At 39.2% G+C, this 19,167-nt stretch overlaps 1 protein-coding gene across 3 annotated transcripts in view; it reads right to left on the bottom strand.

The window, feature by feature from the left end:
• stpg2 (sperm-tail PG-rich repeat containing 2) overlaps window positions 1-16,226 on the bottom strand; it is a 65,044-nt gene extending 48,818 nt beyond the window's left edge. For all 3 annotated transcript variants that reach the window (XM_068311505.1, XM_068311506.1, XM_068311504.1), the window contains exons 1-7: window positions 16,123-16,226; window positions 15,549-15,649; window positions 14,967-15,137; window positions 13,337-13,495; window positions 8,651-8,766; window positions 7,251-7,366; window positions 3,949-4,052 (exon numbers count right to left, since the gene is read on the bottom strand). In XM_068311505.1, the coding sequence (XP_068167606.1) occupies window positions 3,949-4,052; window positions 7,251-7,366; window positions 8,651-8,766; window positions 13,337-13,495; window positions 14,967-15,137; window positions 15,549-15,649; window positions 16,123-16,156 (801 nt within the window). In that variant the 5' untranslated portion in view covers window positions 16,157-16,226. The remainder of the gene's footprint in view (window positions 1-3,948; window positions 4,053-7,250; window positions 7,367-8,650; window positions 8,767-13,336; window positions 13,496-14,966; window positions 15,138-15,548; window positions 15,650-16,122) is intronic.
• Between the last annotated feature and the right edge of the window lie 2,941 nt (window positions 16,227-19,167).

The raw sequence follows: 19,167 nt of genomic DNA, 5'->3' as shown, positions 1-19,167 counted from the left end.
CAGTATTAACCACAAAGCACAGCTCAGGCTAATAAGGGGTGGGCAAACTTTTTGATCAGTGGGCTGGTGGAGTGTTTATCTGTACAAATGCAAATTACATGTAAAAACCATTATATAAAATGTTTTGGTGTTTAACAGGCAGTAAAGCATACATATGCAAAGATAACAATATTTTCTAAAATGAATTACATTTTTTACAAATTTGGCATTTCAGAAAACCTGGTTTTGTCAGAGTTCTAGTATTAAAATAAAATCTAAGTTTATAGTATTCCAGTTAGGATTCCAAAACATCTTGTAAAAAGCAGTATTTTGGTACAGTATGGTTTATATGTCTTGTGTCATCATCATGTTCAACTGTGCGGGAAAGAATCTGTTTGGGAGAAACTGTATTTACTATAACATCAAAATTATAGTATGAACACAAACAATAATTTCTAAATACTGGTACCACACTGACTAAACTGTTATATTATTGAGAATATGGAGACTAAGTAATGTAATGACCTACTATTTTTTATTGTAATAACTTATAACATCTTTGGGTTGTATAACCCTGGATTCAGTCTGAACAAAAATGAGTCCCACTGATGGACAGAAAGATTTGCTATCCATAAATCTTTTTTTGCTGCTTTGCAATTCAATTTCCACACAGATATTTGAAAAACAAATGTTCTGTACCAAACTGAGAGAATACCAAAAGGACATACAAGAATACAAGAAAAGAAAAATAAATAAATGCATAAGGGAGGGCATTGTTGGCTTTCTATCTGTAAAGCGCTTTGAAATGTCTTCAGATGTGATTAAGCGCTATATAAATAAAAGTCGATTGATTGATTGATTGATTGATTGATTGATTGATTGATTGATTGATTGATTGATTGATTGATTGATTGATTGATTGATAAGAGAGAGAATAGAAGTGTAAAATGTATGCAGACAGGACAAAGTGGTGAGATGAAGAGAGAGAAAACTAGGTGGTGTAAAGAGCGACTACATCACAAAGATGCACGCAATCAGGTGAATAATACTCTGTGAATGTTCTGCTGATGTCAGACCTTTTTTGTTCCTGCAACTGCTTGGCAGCTTCACTTCCAGACTGTAAATGTGTTTATCTGATGGCCCATTATAACAGCAAAGGCAATCAAGGGAGCAAAGCAGATAAGGTGCCTTTTCAGCCAAAATAATTGAAGGTGAACTGCATTGTAGTGTAAGTCTAAATTTCTCTTCAGTTGTTCATGCCTGAACCATTCAGCTGGTGGTTACTGAACACAACAGTGGATTATAAAGAACCTGATTATCTCTCTCTCTCTCTCTCTCTCTCTCTCTCTCTCTCTCTCTCTCTCTCTCTCTCTCTCTCTCTCTCTCTCTCTCTCTCTCTCTCTCTCTCTCTCTCTCTCTCTCTCTCTCTCTCGCTCTCTCTCTCTCCTCTCTCACTCTCTCTCTACTTCTCCACATTGTATTCTAAAAGTATGAATGAAATGAAGCCATTTGTTGGAAATATGGCAATCGTTGCTTCGCACTTTCCACTGAAACAATGAGTCTTGTTGCAGAAAACAGTTGCCAGAAATAAAGTGTCGTACACAGAAAAATTATCAAGCTTTAAGTAATAAAGGTAAAATAAAGGTTAAAGAAGACAAATAAGTTGACTGAGGAAGCTAGGCACTGGGGAGGAAAACTGGTTTGAAACGACATGTGTTTAGGGTAGAAACAGATTTGGTATTTGGAGAGGATGAAGAAAAGATGCATAACACGCTATTTCAAGCCTGAAACACACTGCGTAAATTCAAAATCAGATATAGTGCTGATCTTAGCAGCCATCTGTCAGTCCAACGCTGACATAACAACTCAAATAATGCTTTATTTATGGCTTTATGGGGGGTTCTTTTCCTCTCTTGAACTGAATGACAGCACTTTGTTGGCCCTTCACTTTAATAACTCGTTTATTTTAAAGGTGGATTTATGATTCCCAACAGTCTATTTCTGCCAAAAAAAAATGCCCAGAGCAAAAATAGTACCCCTTAAAGGTGCGTCTGTGGGCACCTCTGTCATTGTCCAAACATCTGGTGATGTGATTTAATGAATTGGGTGCGCAAGGGGTTCTGGATTGAGATCAATCTTTAGAAGTGAGTTGCAGAGTTGAATCCATTTTTAAACTTCACGTACTCTCATAGACTACAGGGTCTGGAAGGTACTCCAATAAATAGTTTAAATACTTTCATTGATAACATCACAATACTTAAACTTATGAGTGTCATTTGTGTGCTATATGTATGGCACTGAAGCTTTAGAATATTGTCTAATATTTACATGAGATCAGAGTGGAAAGTTCAGGATTGATTATTTCATCTGCTTCACAGGCTGACGGTGTGTTTACCCACGGTTGTCATGTGTAACAAAAATAGAAATACTGTCAGCATAAAATCTGAAATAAAAAATGTGACACTTTAAATGTTTCTTGACTTAGAAATTAAAGTGAAATAGGCTATTTGTATGCTTTTTTATTTAAAATCTTGTGGAGCACAAACCAATAGGGAAGATAATCTCCAGGGACCCACTGGCTAGAGAGAAAACAAAACTGAAAGTAGTATTAAGAAGGGAAACCAAAGTTAAGTTGGAGTCCTGTAACATTAAAAATATCAAGAAAATGAGGAGAAAATGATTGTGAGCTAATCGAGAAATGGAAAGGAGAGAGCAAAAAGGAAATCAATAAAAGAGCATGTTTTCACAGAATGTCATGGAGAGGCTTTGATATTGGGAAATTGGAAAGTCAAACAGGCGAGAACTGGAAGATTCCAGCTGCTCCTCTTATCTCACCCTTCTTCCCTCCCTGCCTCCCTCTCTGCCTCTCTCCCTCTTTCACTCCTTCATTTCCTCTGTGTCCCTCCGCAGGGGAACGGTGTCAGACGAAACTGGACTCAGAAAGATGATCTAAGAAAACTATTGATCTCAGTTCTGCACTGGATATGACTTGTGACACGGACATGCACACACACAGAACAAGTTTCATACTAGGTGTCACTGACGACATCACAGTGTCCACGCACAAAAACAGCATGTGGCCAAGGAAATTAGGTCACAGCAAACTAACACACACATACACACACACACACACACACACTCACACACACACACACACATAGACACACATGCACATGTGCGCGTGTGCCTGTTGTGTCAGTGATAATTAAAACATCAGTCAGAGATTTACAGGAGTCTATTGGGCAGTGCCCCAAAAGGATGTTGGTTATTCCTGCAACATAAAACTCCTCGTTTTCATATCCTTCATCACCGCTCCTGTGAGCCCCTTGATAAACCCATCTTCTCCTCCATTTGAAGAAATTCTTTACTCCCAGCACATCAATTAAAGAAGCAGTGTCTTGGATCTGTGACTTAATCTTAAATATTCCACATGAAAATCCAGTCTCCTTTGAGAAATAGTGAATTTTATATGTATATTTTTTTGCAATAGATTATTTCTGCAATGTCTTTCCATGTGATCCCTGGGGGGGCAGGGCTTTATGACACATCTAAATGAAACAAACCTAAGAGCTTTATAGATATTCTTTTTATGAATTATCAATTCTACTTTTCATACGTTTTAACATCATTTTTGTTTGTTTGTTTGTTTGTTTTGTAAACAGTGAATTCACCTTCCAATCTGGTTTAACGTCCAGGGGAATAATAATATAAACTAATAACACACAAATCCTATAGGTCTCGTGTGTCCTGGAAAGAGATTCCTGATGTTCTGTTGACTGCATGCAGACAGAGAATCAATACAATAGGAAAGCAAACATAGAAAAACTAAAGTAGACCCTAGTGGGTAAAAGCAGCTAAAGGCCGCTGGCGGGGGGAAAAAACACGTGCTCACGCAGTATAATCTGATCCTCTTGAAATGAACTCACAGGCCTACACATAAAGCCCTGAATGATTTTGTTTGCATTGTACCTCAGTCTGAGAGAGGTACGGCTGAGTGAACTTTGGCAGGTTACCACTGGACTTCAGAGGCTGCTCAAACTGACTCCTGATGTGGTACTGTCCTGGACCAGGAACTCCCTGTTGGGAAGCAGACACCAAAAAATGCAGTCAGTACAAGATAATGCATGTGGTTAGAGCACATGCGTTGGTGATATCATTTTCCATGTAGCTATGCAAATTACAAGGTAAGGACAGAGAGAGGAAATGGAAAAGAGGGTGGGAGAGATTCTTTGATTCTGTTCAGTTAAACAAAGGACAAAGAACACAGAAAGGTGAAGACAGAAGAAAAAAAGACACAGCAAAGATAAATGAAGCCACAGATAAGTGACAGACATATTAGAAAATGTAAAAAAGAATAATAAGAAAAAGTCCTTTTCTTTACACAGTCACAATCATGAAGCAATCATGTTTGGTTTCAGTATATTCACCATGTTACTGCAGCAATTACACTAACTAGCAAAACCAGTTAACAACACCAGGTTCACAGAGATACCGACAGCTGGAGGCAAGGAAACACACGTACCACACATTCACATTTCCACATTCAATAGTCTAGAGCCAGAGCATTTAAGTGTCTATGGTAAACCCAGATGGTATCTGGACCAGTGGTATGTTAACTAGGTTTGCATGAAAACAGCATGGGTTTGTACAGGGACTGTTGGCAGTTATACCAAATCCTCAGGGAGGATAGTGTTGAATTTCTACAAAAAACATCCCCCCAAGCCTTCGGACATCACAGTTTTTATTCATGAATATTGACTACAGTGTGTCCTTGCCAGAAACAATTTCCTTGTACTCAGAATATGTACTGTCACATACTGACAAAACTTGTGTTCATGTACTGTAAAACTCCCAATAGATTTTTCTTGGGATAAAATTCTGTTTTCTGAAGTTACAAAAGATCAAGACAACTTATTTAATCTTCTTGGTCATTTTCAGCTCTCTGCCAGAGCTGCTTGTAGTCAAACGAGAGTCAATAAAGATTACCCTTTACACTCTGCATGAGGCATTAAGATTAAGTTTCTAAAATATATATAAATATAGAAAATATTTATGACGATAGGGAAGAGATACAAATTCAAAGTTTTGGATTTGTTGATAAAAGCAGCAGACAAATACAGTATATGCTTACTTAAGTGCAATCATTTCTGATTATTTATTAACTCGATGTGAGACATTGAATTCAACTGAACTCATCAATATGTCTCAGTTGTTTGTTCAGTTTTCAAATCAATAATCCTACATCCAGCATTAGACAGTTTTGCCTCACTATTGTTTCTTGTTTTTCCCATACAGACATAGTTCCGCTTCTCCATTATGAGAATGTAGCACTACAAATAGAACAATACCATCACTATAACATTAACAAGGTATTCACAATGTTTTGGAGATGAAGTGTCGGTGAACTCCCTAATGACAGGGAAATGTTAAACCTTAGAGTAACTCCATCTGTTTTGTTTTTGATGGCTTGGATACACATGATATGCTTAGTTTAAGTGATTTGCTCAGTGGTTCCCCTTGACATGTCAAAATGACTGCTTAATGGGAAAATCTTGCATGCAGACGTTTACTCTCTAAAGATGGTGATAGCCCCGAGCCATTAGAGGAAGACTATCAGCTGACCACTTGGAAGTTAAAGGTGTTTGTCCTGAGTGTCCCCACTATGGGTAATGACCCATCGACCCATCTGGCCAGTGTGTGTGTGTGTGTGTGTGTGTGTGTGTGTGTGTGTGTGTGTGTGTGTGTGTGTGTGTGTGTGTGTGTTGTTGATGGTGTCGTTGGTGTCAGGTACTAATGATGACAGATGGAGGTTCAGCAATCACAGTAGGTGGTCCAAATACAGCATGGAGCACAGATTGTACACAAGCACGCACACAAGTCAAACTTGATGAATCAAATTCACAGAATAAAGAGCAGTATGTAATAGCTGGAGATATAAGTCGGGGTAAAATAAGGGCATAAAATGAGGTGTAATCAATGATGAAAAAAATTAAAAGACATGCTCCTGAGCAGCATCTTAAGAAAGAGTGTGAGAGGACTGAAGGGGGAAGGTGTGAGTCCTTGAAGGCATATGTTTTCTTCCCTGTTGACAAATGTAGTCTTGCGTATCTCAACCACGGTCATCCACGGACTGGAAAAATAAAACATCACCAAGCATTACCCTGCCAGCACACTCAAGTTCATGAGCAGGTGAGTAACCCCCACTCCAGTGAATCAATGTGTGTTTATAGATGTGTGTGGGTGCCAGATTAAAGCTTGTGTTCTACTGCCCTCTATGGATGGATGGAAAAACTGATGAATTCAAGCAAGACAGGAAGGAATAGTTGAAATTTTTCATCTTTAATCTGCAGTACTTGAATAAATACTGAATAAATCCAAATGACTTACCTGCATTCTCACTGTAAGTCCCATTACTTTAACATGACTCTTTCTCAATTTGCCACTGCCAAATCTTACTGTGTGAAGAGTTTCGGAAACTGCTAAAATAAATGTCCACCTTACAACTATTACATACATATTGTTACCAGCTGAGAGATAAAGGTTTTATTTAGTATGGCAACAGCAAGCAAGAATTTCACACTGGTTGGATTAGTACTGTTTATCTCCGCTGGGCCAGACATAACACACAATTATGTGAAGAACTACTTGACTTTGTCACAGGTATACATATTACTGAAAGTAATTCTAGTTCATGGTGTAAATAGTAGAACCCTAATAAAATTAAGTGTTATACAAAAGGGAATACAAAATACATTTTTAGAGAAATGTCCACTATCAGCAGAAATAAATTGTGTGTGCAGCAACTGAAATAAATAAATCATAAAAATAATTCCAACTAGTTAGTCAGGTAAATAGTAGATGGAGGCCACCTACTACAGTATGTACCTGATTTTCATGTTCAGGCTAATGTAGCAGTGTGTTAGTTAGAAAGATAATATGGGACCTTTAATGAATGTGTTATATAGTCTTCCACTTAAAAAAGTTGAATTCATTATTTAAATGCACCTTTGCTTAATGTCTTAATGCTCTCAAGTGTTGCACATTTCCTGCAGAATCAGAGAGCGGATTTCAGCAGAACAGCTCACATCAATTCCACAGGTATACTAGCGCAGATTCTCAGCAACAGGCAGACGTTCGCACGGGAATATTACTAAGTAACTTGTAATGGAATAGAAAATGATTCATCTTCAAGGATGATGATGGAGTGAATTGAGCTGCATGTGTATCACTACATGGACGAAAGTAGCTACAAACACAAACACAAAGAGCACTTGCCTTCTTTTCCTCTTGCTTGTGCACCAGTTCATGGTAGCGAGGAATGATGAGCTCGGCTCTGCCTCTCTGTTTATTTTGAAGATTCACATTCTCATACTGTGTTTCAACATTTCTGGGACAAACAGAGACAGAGACAATACTGTACATCTCACAATAGAAGACAAAAATATGACATCCTTATTGGGTTTTGCTAGTTATGCATTTTTTGATTTTGTGTGTTCATTTCCCTGTCATGTCTTTTCTTTATGCATCCTCTTTTTTTCCTTCCGGCCCCCTTTTTTAATAACAGTTTAGATTCACCTGTGTTCTGTTAGTGACTTTAGTACATTGAATGTTTGTGGCTCCTCATCACATTGGAAGTTCATTTCTGGATCTTAAGCCTGAGCCTTCCAGGCTTCCATAATGATTCCACCAGTTTGCATTATTTTATTTTTGAACTGATGTAGGTCTGCTGTCTGTGTTTCCATTTGGATCCTCGCATTCCCCATTTCCCTCTCTGTATTTAGAACTGATGACGAACCCAGCACGCATCTATTTTGAGAATTACCTGTGAGATCTGTAACATACCTTAGTTCGTATGCACAGAGAAAAGATAAGAGTCATGGGTACTAAGAAGCTGTTGTTTGGTTGGCTTTTTAAATGCTCTGTCTTAAGTCATCGCCTGAGTTTTCTAGTATACTCGCCTCAAACCTGCGTCAAGGTTGGCAATCCAGTGTCCTGCTAGCCTCTTGCCTGCACTAGCAGCTTGGTGGGTTTATGTCTACTGTCACCCCCATTTAATTTCTGCAGTTCTCTTTCGTGCAGCTCTCCCAAGACTTCCACTGAGTTTCCAAACTTGCTCTGCAGGGTGCCAAATCAACTCGCCATATGAGGCAAGTTCAAGACCGCAATTAAAATGGCAAATGTGATATAATAACATTTTGCTTATTGAATGCAGCCTATGTTCCATGTCAGTTGCTCAGGGTTTCCTGTTAGAAGTCCATGTGACCTGCCTAACCACTCCAGTTGGTGATCACACACATGTGATTTCCGGTTCTGTCTGTTCTGCCCTCAAGCATTACCTTAAGTACCCCAGCGCCTACTTTGTCCTTCCCAAAACCATCTGCTCCAAGTATGCAGCTCCACCTCTGTGACAGCTACTTCATAAATATTTTCATGTTTCCACAGCCTTGACAGCCCAGTTTTATGACAAAACTCCTATTTCCAATGGTGAAATTTTCTAAAACTGTATTATTTATGAGTGGTCTTGCTAACTCCCTGCCAGATGTTGTGATTCAACACAACATCTTTTCTTTCATGCACATTGCTAGAAGGACCCTGACATTCAAGATTTCTATCACCATCTCATGCCATGTGACTGATGTGCAGATGACAACAGCTATAATATGATACTCACATCTCAGGGTGATAATGTCCTGGACCTGGGCCATCTTCCACCTTCAGCACATCTCTTTTCCCTGTCTTGTTACCAAAGTGGACACCTTTGTACTTCTGTACAGAACTCATCTCTGACTATAGAAAGGAAGAATGAGAGAACAGTCACCAAGTGGCCCTTTGGTGAAACAGAACCTCTGCAGTAATCGTCTATACAGTATTGGCAAAATTTGGTTATATACAATACAATTAAGATAATAAGAAGCAAGGTTTACAATCGAATATATAGTATTACTAAAAGCTTTGCAGAATTATTAGTAAGCCTATATATACTGAATGATTTTTACCCATCAAAATTTAGGAAAAACTTCCAAAATAAATATAACATGCTACAATATGTATAAAACATGAGTTTAAAAAGTTTTTTTGTAAGTGAGAGAGTGAAATCGCCAGACACAGTATAACACCTATCAATATTTTCTTGGATTACAGCTCTGCAGCTCAACACCTTTGACAGACTATGTCTGGAAACTTGTCGACAGACACTTTTTAGAGATATAATACTCTCAAAAGTATTTTGCCAGAAAAAAAAAATTAAGATATCTGCTGGATATTGAGTGCTTGTACTGATATTTCTTAGAGGGTACAGTTGCAATCATTTTTACTGGTATTTATAGTTAACTTGTTTGACAAATTTAAATCATGTAATAATGGATTAATGTACAAGCAATACTTAAAGAGAACCTGGTAACCAACTTTATCTATTTGCTGTCAATCTATGAGTAATTTTATAAAAGACTCTTAAAATTTCAAGTTTTTTCATAATATTCATAATGAAGAAAAATAATCTGTAAGAATATCTGGAGGGACATCACAGCACGGTTTGGTTTACAAGCGACTATATACACTGCCTGGCCAAAAAAAAGTCTCCATCCAAAAAAGTCACACCCTCTCATATGTTGTTGGACTGCATTTAGCTTTGATTGCAGCATGCATTAACTGGGATATTGTTTTGATGAGTTAATGCAATATCACAAGAGTTAATCCAACAAAATATGAGATGATGTGACTTTTTGTGATGGCGACTTTTTTTTTGGCAGTGTATAAAGAATTGTGCTACTTGTTCCTCAAAAATAAAAACTTAAAGCTACGTGAGATATCATTTTCTCACTTTCAATTCTACCTTTTCCTTGACCCAACAGTAGGGGATTATTATGTCAGGCAGGTTATGGGAGGATAGATAGAGAGGCTCAACAACTTTCTAACCCAATGTGATGCCTGTCTCTTTATAACAATTCTAACAGTGACTGGAGAACAAGGTCTTAGGTTCAATCTCCTGTGATCTAACAATACAGTTCGGAGGGGAAAGGAGACAGGAATGCTCAAATGATTAAACTCAAAGAGAAAAGCACAATGTTTCTGCTTTGCAAGGAGACACATAACAGCCTCATGAAAGTATCACCGTTGGTTTTGACATGCCGTTTGTGTACATTCATTCAGACTTGATACAATGGATTGGTAGGCTTTTTATTCTTTCCATAAGAATAAAAATTATTTAGTTTTATAAAATGTCATAATAATGATATGGATTAATTATTATCTAAAGAACTTTGCTAAAAATAAAGTTAGACCTTTTGTCCTGTTTTTAAAACAAAAAAGAAGAAAACATTTTTTATTTCAGTCAAAATTATGACTTTCACAGAATTTTAAAACTGAAAATTTCACACCACAGATTTTTAAAGTATAATTCATCATATGTGCTTGTATTAATATGCAGTATTTGCAATACTAGGCCAATGTAACCCGATGTAACCCAGGTGAAAAAACAGTTAATTCGGCATTTCTAGTCGACTCCTAGCGACCGTCTGGGCGTCACATGACCCCACACAGCCTATCGGTGCCCATAAAACAGCATCCCAGGAAGTCAGTCGGGTGATGCGAGAGGGGCCGTGAGGAGACAGACAACCCTTTACTTTACTTTATTATGGGTACCCCATTAGCACTTGCAAATAAGCGTGGCTATTCTTCCTGGGATCCAGTACACAGACAAGACAACATATCTTTCATACAACAAATACAATACACAGACATACAACGGTTCACTTCCAGAAGGATAATACAGTTTAAATTAAAATTTCAGCATCATGAAATATATCAGCAGATAGGGTTTTCCTAGCTTTTTTTTTTCCTCCCATTTTCTTATTTTATCTCTCTCCCTCCAAATAAACTAAACAGAATTCAATAAACAAAACAAGATTCAAAGTAAATACTTAGTCCCCATTAATATAGACTTTGTCTTACCAGCATTGAGCACAAGTTTATCACTATCCACCCACTCTACTATTGACTTTAATTCTTGTTCTAAAATAGAATTGATCTCTTCTGCAGTAGTTCCTGAAACATATATGGTTGAGTCATCAGCATACATTGAGATTTGAGCATCATGTAGTATTAAAGGTAGATCATTAATAAAAATTGAGAACAATAAAGGCCCTAGGCAACTTCCCTGGGGGACTCCAGTTAACAGTAGTGGCATCAAATAAGCTACCATTTAAAAAAAACAGTTTGCTTTCTATTACTTAAGTAACTCTCCATCCATTTTAATGCAGGTCTAGTGAAACTATATTCTTTAAGCTTTCCTAATAGTAAAGGATGATCAATCAGATCGAAAGCTGCACTATAATCAAGTAAAACAGCCCCTACCAGTCTTCCATTATCAATATCACATTGCCAATCATCTGTCATCTGTGTCAATGCTGTACATGTGGAGTGGCCAGGCCTGTAAGCGTGTTGATAATCTGTGTTCAAACCATATACATCAAAATAAAGTTGAATTTGCTGAAATATAGTTCTCTCTATTACCTTTTCTAAAGCTGGTAACAAACTAATAGGGCGGCTATTTGCCCCCGAGAATGGTGCAGCTGTATTTTTGGCCAGAGGAATAATTTTAGCTACTTTCCAAGCATCAGGACATCTACATCTCTCAATACTGTGTCAACTTATGAGAGCCGACTACAGCGCGATTACGTTCATTAAACAGCGGAACCGGTGAGTTGCGCTAACAGTTAGCTTTAAAGCTGTATGCATACAATGGGGTTAGCGTGCGTAACTACGCCCGTTTCTCCAAATGTGTGTATTTAAGTGTAACTTCGGTCATGCACTTCAAAAGAAAACGGACTTAATATTGTACAGTATTAATTGTGATGCGACCTGCATTATTTATTGATTTTGATTGATTGATATACAGCATATATACTGTGTATATATTTGGTGTACACCCAGAGCTGAAACTGGTCCTGTTCCTTTTTATTCAGGCCAGGTTTGGATGGCGAGCGAAAACAACGAAAGAACTTGGACAAAAATCCTAGTGAACTGAATGTTGCTGTCTGTCCCACACACTCACATTCACACAATCCCTTTCTTCACTTTGCACATTATCCCTCTGGAAATCCTGCTCAAGTCAACACTGGTACAACCCATTGTTGTGGACAACCCGAACTTTTGTTGTGCTCAATGTGCACATGGACTGAACCAAATTAAGTGGGCTCATTAGACTTTTGAATGAAATGTGTTAATTGAATGTATTCATTAGACGGCATAGATTTTTTGTTTTCCTTGAAGCTAATTTAAGTTAGAAATTTCATTTGTTTTTTTTACTCTTTGTGAGAATAGCCATTCATTGTTGTTCTGGGTTTTTTTTTAAATATATGGTACCAAATTCAAACCTCAGTCTCAGTCTCTTCCTCTCTCCACTCCTAGAGCTTAACCAAGTCTTCTGATCAAGCCCAATTCGATATTGTTAATTTGTTGATGTACACATACATATGCTACACCAATATTTACACACTATTCTTACAACAGTCTTTCTCTAATTCTGTGTTCAAAGTTGTATGTAATAGTCAATACAGTAATTGCTCTATCAATACAGATGTGAAGCATAATTTTAGGGTCAGTGGGTAAAATCGATTAGATGTTTTTGGTTTTTACCCAAGCACACTATTTTGGGCTGCCCCAACCACTTTGAATTTACACCCTCAGAAAGCTACTTAATTCAGCCGTTCTACACTTTAAAAGTCAGTGCAGGAGGTGGGGTGTGTGACAGTTTAAATAAATGAGTGTGTCAGATCGAGAGAAAAAGGGAGGAAGACAAACAGAATCTGGTACTGAACTTTCAAAGGGAGCTATACAGAAGTCGAGATGGAAAAAAGACCCGTCGAGGGTTGCTCTGCTAATGGCCCTAAATCACAGCATGCCCCTGTGCCTGAGCCTGTGTGCCGACACAACCTCAGCCAACACTCAAGGTCGCCGTTGACTTCCTGTGGTCATTAACAGATGAAAAATTGCTTATTTGAGATCCAGACCATCCGGCTTGTGCATTATTTTAAGTGAATATTGTAATATAGCTTGAAGAATAATTGCTAATGGCTCTCTTTGTTGGCATGTAAAATGGATGAGCATTGGTGCACTGTGGCTTTTTTTAAGTGGAGTTGCATTCATTAGTTATGGAAATGGGTTTGTAGTCAACTGAATAGCCGTGGGGTGGGTAGGACAATGGTGTATCAGATCTGCCTTACAATTATGGGCTTTCAGGGAGACTACTGTAAATCCACTCAGATGGAACACACTCATACAGTAAAAAGTACAGTATAAAAGCTTGCACAAATTAACACTTCACATTCTTTAAATGTCTGAATATATCTGTCCTTACTAGCAGTGGATTGTAGTAGGCTGGCCCCAGGGTTGTGTCCCTCAAAGGGGGTTGCTGCCTTGTGAGCACCCCCAGGGTATCCTCCTCGAAGCCATAAGCCTGACCCGGGGAGGGAATAGATGGGGTATCTGATTGGCGTACCAGCTGGAGACTTTTTGCCTGCAGCCACAGTGCAGACCGAAGAGTGTTGAGAGAAATCAGAGCTTATGATGGACAGGATGCCCTGGTTTACAAAGTAGCACAACAGTTCCTGATGTCAATTCAATTTGCTCCCAAGAGAGTTAGTGAGGGGAAATGAGAACAATATCCAGTGGGAAAGCAGCAATGAAGAAGTTCAAAACTGCTTTCACCTCAGAGGCAGTCATTTGGTGTGTGTGTGTGTGTGGGGGGGGGTGTGTGTGTGTGTGTGTGTGTGTGTGTGTGTGTGTTCAGATTCTACCACCAAGGATTAGACAGATACATGATAAAACTGTTGGCTTACTTTGTAAATATGTCCTCCTGAATTCACAAATGAACCAAGACATTAACTTTCAAAGCAAACAGAAAGGAGGGCATGCTTTGCCAAATGCGGATTCATGATGCCACAAAGCTCCTGTTTGTTCAGTTTAAAAGCAATGTTTTAATGACACAAAAACCCAAAATAAAAGTCTTTTGGGCAATACATAGAAGTGAGAAAAAATAATCTGCCTTTGATTTCAGACATGAGTCCAAATCTATCTAAAGACAGAATGAGTTCTGACTCTGGCTCTGTGACATCTACCGAGGATACTGCAGACACATTAGCATAAAGGAAAACAATATGTGTCAGAAAAGTTACAGGTCCTTGCCAGACTTTCTCATTCTCGTGTCGTAACAGTTTTGATCTTGGTGATAACAAAGCCGTCACTTTCCCGGCTCTCTCATATAAATGATTTATGAACGCAGTTTATAGTGCAACATCTGATATTTTGACTTATTAAGGACAAAAGATGTGACATTCTAAATTTCATTTGTTTCATCTTCCATGTTCATAGTACGTATGTTCTTACAAATTCGATACATTTTCAGAAGCAAACATAACAGCTGGTGAAGTTGTTTAAATAAAATATTTTTAAATTATACAGAATTATTGTTTTGACAAAGATTTAGGAAAGTTGTTTTTCTCAACGGTTTTGAAATAGCTGCCTCTAAATGCTGTAGATTGGTGTGAAGAGGTAAGCTGTTGGCAAAGTATCCTCTGTAAGCTTTGGCAGTAACCGCTTGTGAAGGAGGCGTAGTTATTCTTGTCTTTCGTTAGATAGAGGGGGAAAAAAAACATCACATCAAAGTTCACGGTTTCCAGGCTGTACATGTTCTTGTATTGTCACTCTATCTGTGAACAGAAAATGTGTTAAGAGTATTTGCGTGTGTTGTGCAGAACAGAAGACATAACTCTGGTTAGATGGGGATCAGATCATACATGGCAAATCATGACCAGCTCAAAGTGAGTGAAGAGATTATTACATATATTTTCTACAGTATCTATACAAAGGACATCTGTGGGTTTAATCAACATTGTTCTGGATGTACAAAATAATTCTAAATAATTTATTGTGGCCTGTATGCTCATTTACTTTGTCCTTGGGCTTTGAGACTTCATCCATATGCCTACCGTTTTTCTACCAGGCTTCTCAGTCCATCCTAAATCATCAACTATGGTGGGCCTGAATGCCTTTCCAGAAGCAGGAGACACATTGTAGGCCCCAGGGCCCGGCACCTCCGACAGAACCTCCTCAAAACGCCTGGAGCGATTCTGGAGACTGTGGCCACCGTGAATATTTAGCTATATGGGTTCAACATAGAGACAAACAGACACTCAGAGAATCTGATTACAAATAAGATGTCTTTGCAAGCATATTTTCCTCAACACATTCTCCTCTTTGTTCTCACCCGTTATTATTATCCATCATTCGCATGATGGAATAGGGTACCATGCAAAGCCCTAACCTTCACATCAGTAGCTACACCCAATCACACAATCACTCAAATGGGAGCAATTTGAGGTTAACTAGGACACTTCACCAATGACACTTCAACATGTGGATTTCAAAAGAACACATCCTTCTGATAAGTGGACAATCACTCTACCTCCCCCCTCCCCCCACCCCCAAACCACACCCATCACCAATCAGCCTGAACTAATCAAACATACGGCTTGACATAACTGTAAATGATTGTCTCTGACCTACACTACCTTGACAGGTGAGGAGTCATACTGCCCAGGAGCTGGCATCTCACTGGATGGACTGAGAGATGGTAGCCTGCTGACCAAGGACAGAAATGGAGCATAACCACCTGCAACACACAAAAAAGGAACACAACAATAGGAATAAAGCATGGAGAATTTATAATCTCCATACATGTGCCTAAGATAACATTTTGAAGTTTCAAAAACACAAAAAATTGGAGACCCATAACCTCAAACTAAACACATAATACTGCAGTTTTTCTACAGTTTACTGCAAGAAAGCAATTTTGTTGAGAGACTGTTGAAGAAAAGTTTCATTTTCGGTTTTAAAGCCATGCAGTACGTATTTCTTACAAAATGGTCATTTTCATTTCAGCTTCTCATCCTGTTTGCACTATACTGTATGTTGCACTTACCTCCAAAACCTACAATGTAGAGGGAACTGCATTGAAACCTACGAATTTCAGTTTTAGAGAAGTGACATAACAGGTTTTGATCTTATGATTAAAAACAAAAGCACATCAACACAAATCCTGAATATACTTCTTGACAGTATGTAAGTACTATGTTGTTTTTTTACCGTTTAAAGGTGATATGACTGAAGTACAGTACATTCCACAAAATCAGTCATTCCAGTCCCCCTATGATGGGATGATAAACTATTGTAATTTAAGTCAAAGTTGGTCAGAGCTACTGCAGAGTCTGTAGAGGACTGTCACTGTCACACTAGCTGACTCAACCAAACAGACAGGTTTTCATTTGTGTTTATGTCTGGGAACTGTGATGCCATTCTCCTCGAGGGCTCAGCCATAGCAACAGTGTAAGATCATCAGGCTTGAAGTCATCATATCTCTGGTGTTATTGCTCCAAACAGATTTATTATAGGCACCAGTGGACTCTGCAACCATAGGTATCAACCTGTTTTAAGGGACAGCAGGTGGAGAGGTTGATTTGTGAGATAGATTGTTGTACTATGGCCACCAGGGTGCATGCAGTCTCAATCTACATAATACTGACCTGAACACATTATTGTTATTACTGTATTATTATTATTACTGTATTATTATTATTATTATTATTATTATTATTATTATTATTATTATTATTATTATTATTATTATTATTATCCTTTCAGCTTTTCCCTTCAGGGTCGCCACAGTGAATCAATTGCCTCCATCTAACCCTGTCTTCTGCATCCTCTTCTCTCACACCAACTACCTTCATGTCTTCCCTCATTACATCCATAAACCTCCTCTTTGGTCTTCCTCTAGGCCTCCTGCCTTGCAGTTCTAAACTCAGCATCCTTCTACCAATATATGCACTATCTCTCCTCTGGACATGTCCAAACCATCTCAGGCCTCTGACTTATCTCCAAAACCTCTAACATGTGCTGTCCCTCTGATGTATTCATTCCTGATCCTATCCATCCTGGTCACTCCCAAAGAGAACCTCAGCATCTTCATCTCTGCTACCTCCAGCTCTGTCTCCTGTCTTTTCCTCAGTGACACTGTCTCTAGACCAAACAACATCGCTGATCTCACCACAGTTTTGTACACCTTTCCTTTCATTTTAGCTGAAACTCTTCTATCACATATCACACCTGACACTTTTCTCCACCCGTACCATCCTGCCTGTTCACGCTTCTTCACCTCTTTTTCACAATCTCTTGCTATGGAATGTTGACCCTAAGTACTTAAAATCCTCCACCTTCTTGATCTCTTCTCCCTGTAACCTCACTCTTCCACTTGGGTCCCTCTCATTCACACACATGTACTCTGTCTTACTGCGGCTAACCTTCATTCCTCTCCTTTCCAGGACAAACCTCCACCTCTCTAGCTTCTCCTCCACCTGTTCCCTGCTCTCACTGCAGATCACAATGTCATCTGCAAACATCATAGTCCATGGAGATTCCTGTCTAACCTTGTCTGTCAGCCTGTCCATCACCATAGCGAACAAGAAGGGGCTCAGAGCTGATCCCTGGTGCAGTCCCACCTCCACCTTGAACTCCTCTGTCACACCTACAGCACACCTCACCACTGTCTTAGTCCTCATACATGTCCTGCACCGCTCTAACATACTTCTCTGGCACTCCAGACTTCCTCATACAATACCACAGTTCTTCTCTGTGGGCACCCTGTCATAAGCTTTCTCCAGATCTACAAAAACACAATGCAGCTCCCTCTGGCCTTCTCTGTACTTCTCTATCAACATCCTCAAGGTAAATACTGCATCTGTAGTACTCTTTTTTGGCATGAAACCATACTGCTACTCACGAATGCTCACTTCTGCCCCTTGTTTAGCTTCCATTACTCTTTCCCATAACTTCATTGTATGGCTCATCAGCTTTATTCCACTGTAGCTGCCACAACTCTGCACACCTCCCTTGTTCGTAAAAATGGGCACCAGCACACTTCTCCTCCATTCCTCAGGCATCTTCTCACTATCTAAGATCCTATTGAAGAACCCAGTCAGAAACTCTACTGCCACCTCTCCTAGGCACTTCCAAACCTCTACAGGTATATCATCAGGACCGACTGCCTTTCCACTCTTCATCCTCTTCAATGCCTGATCTTTGCTACTTCCTGGTCCACATCAGTCACCTATTCTAGTCTTTGTTCTCTCTCATTTTCCACGTTCATCAACTCTTCAAAGTACTCTTTCCATCTTCCCATCACACTACTGGCACCTGTTAATAGACTTCCATCCCTATCCTTAATCACCCTAACCTGCTGCACGTCCTTCCAATCTCTGTCTCTGTCTTGCCAGCCTGTATTGATCAGTCTCTCCCTCCTTACTGTCCAACCTAGCATATAGGTCATCATAAGCCCCTTGTTTGGCCTTTGTTACCTCTACCTTCACGTCACGCTGCATCTCCCTGTACTCATGTCTACTCTCCTCAGTCCTCTCAGTGTCCCACTTCGTCTTAGCTTCTCTGTACACACTCCTGTCCCTCCTTATTCCACCACCAAGTCTCCTATCTACTTTCCTTCCAGATGACACACCCAGTACTCTCCTACACTCTCGCCCACCACTACTTTGCAGTCACTGATCTCCTTCAGATTACACCATCTACACAAGATGTAGTCTATCTGTGTGCTCTTACCTCCACTTTTATAGGTCACCCTATGTTCCTGCCTCTTCTGAAAGAAAGTATTCACTATAGTCATTTCCATCCTTTTGCAAAGTCAACTACCATCTGTCCTTCTACGTTCCTCTCCTGGATACCAAACCTGCCCATCACCTCCTCATCACCTCTGTTTCCTGCACCAACATGTCCATTGAAGTCTGCACCAATGACAACTCTCTCACTTCTAGGTATGCTCTTTATCACTTCATCGAAGTCCAACCAGAATTTCTCCTTCTCCTCCAGCTCACATCCTACCTGTGGAGCATACCCACTAACAATGTTGAACATCACACCTTCTATTTCTAGCTTCAGGTTCATCACTTTATCTGACATTCTTTTTACCTCCAGGACGTTGCTAACAAACTCCTCCTTCAAGATAACTCCTACTCCATTTCTCTTCTTATCTACACCATGATAGAACAGCTTGAACTCTGCCCCTAAACTTCTAGCCTTGCTACCTTTCCACCTGGTCTCCTGGACACATACACACACTACCTT

This window comes from Antennarius striatus, chromosome 3 (assembly GCF_040054535.1).
Source record: "Antennarius striatus isolate MH-2024 chromosome 3, ASM4005453v1, whole genome shotgun sequence".
In the NCBI taxonomy this organism is placed as follows: domain Eukaryota; kingdom Metazoa; phylum Chordata; class Actinopteri; order Lophiiformes; family Antennariidae; genus Antennarius; species Antennarius striatus.
The sequence above is the reverse complement of the archived record's forward strand: the minus strand, read 5'-3'. Positions and strand labels throughout refer to the sequence as shown.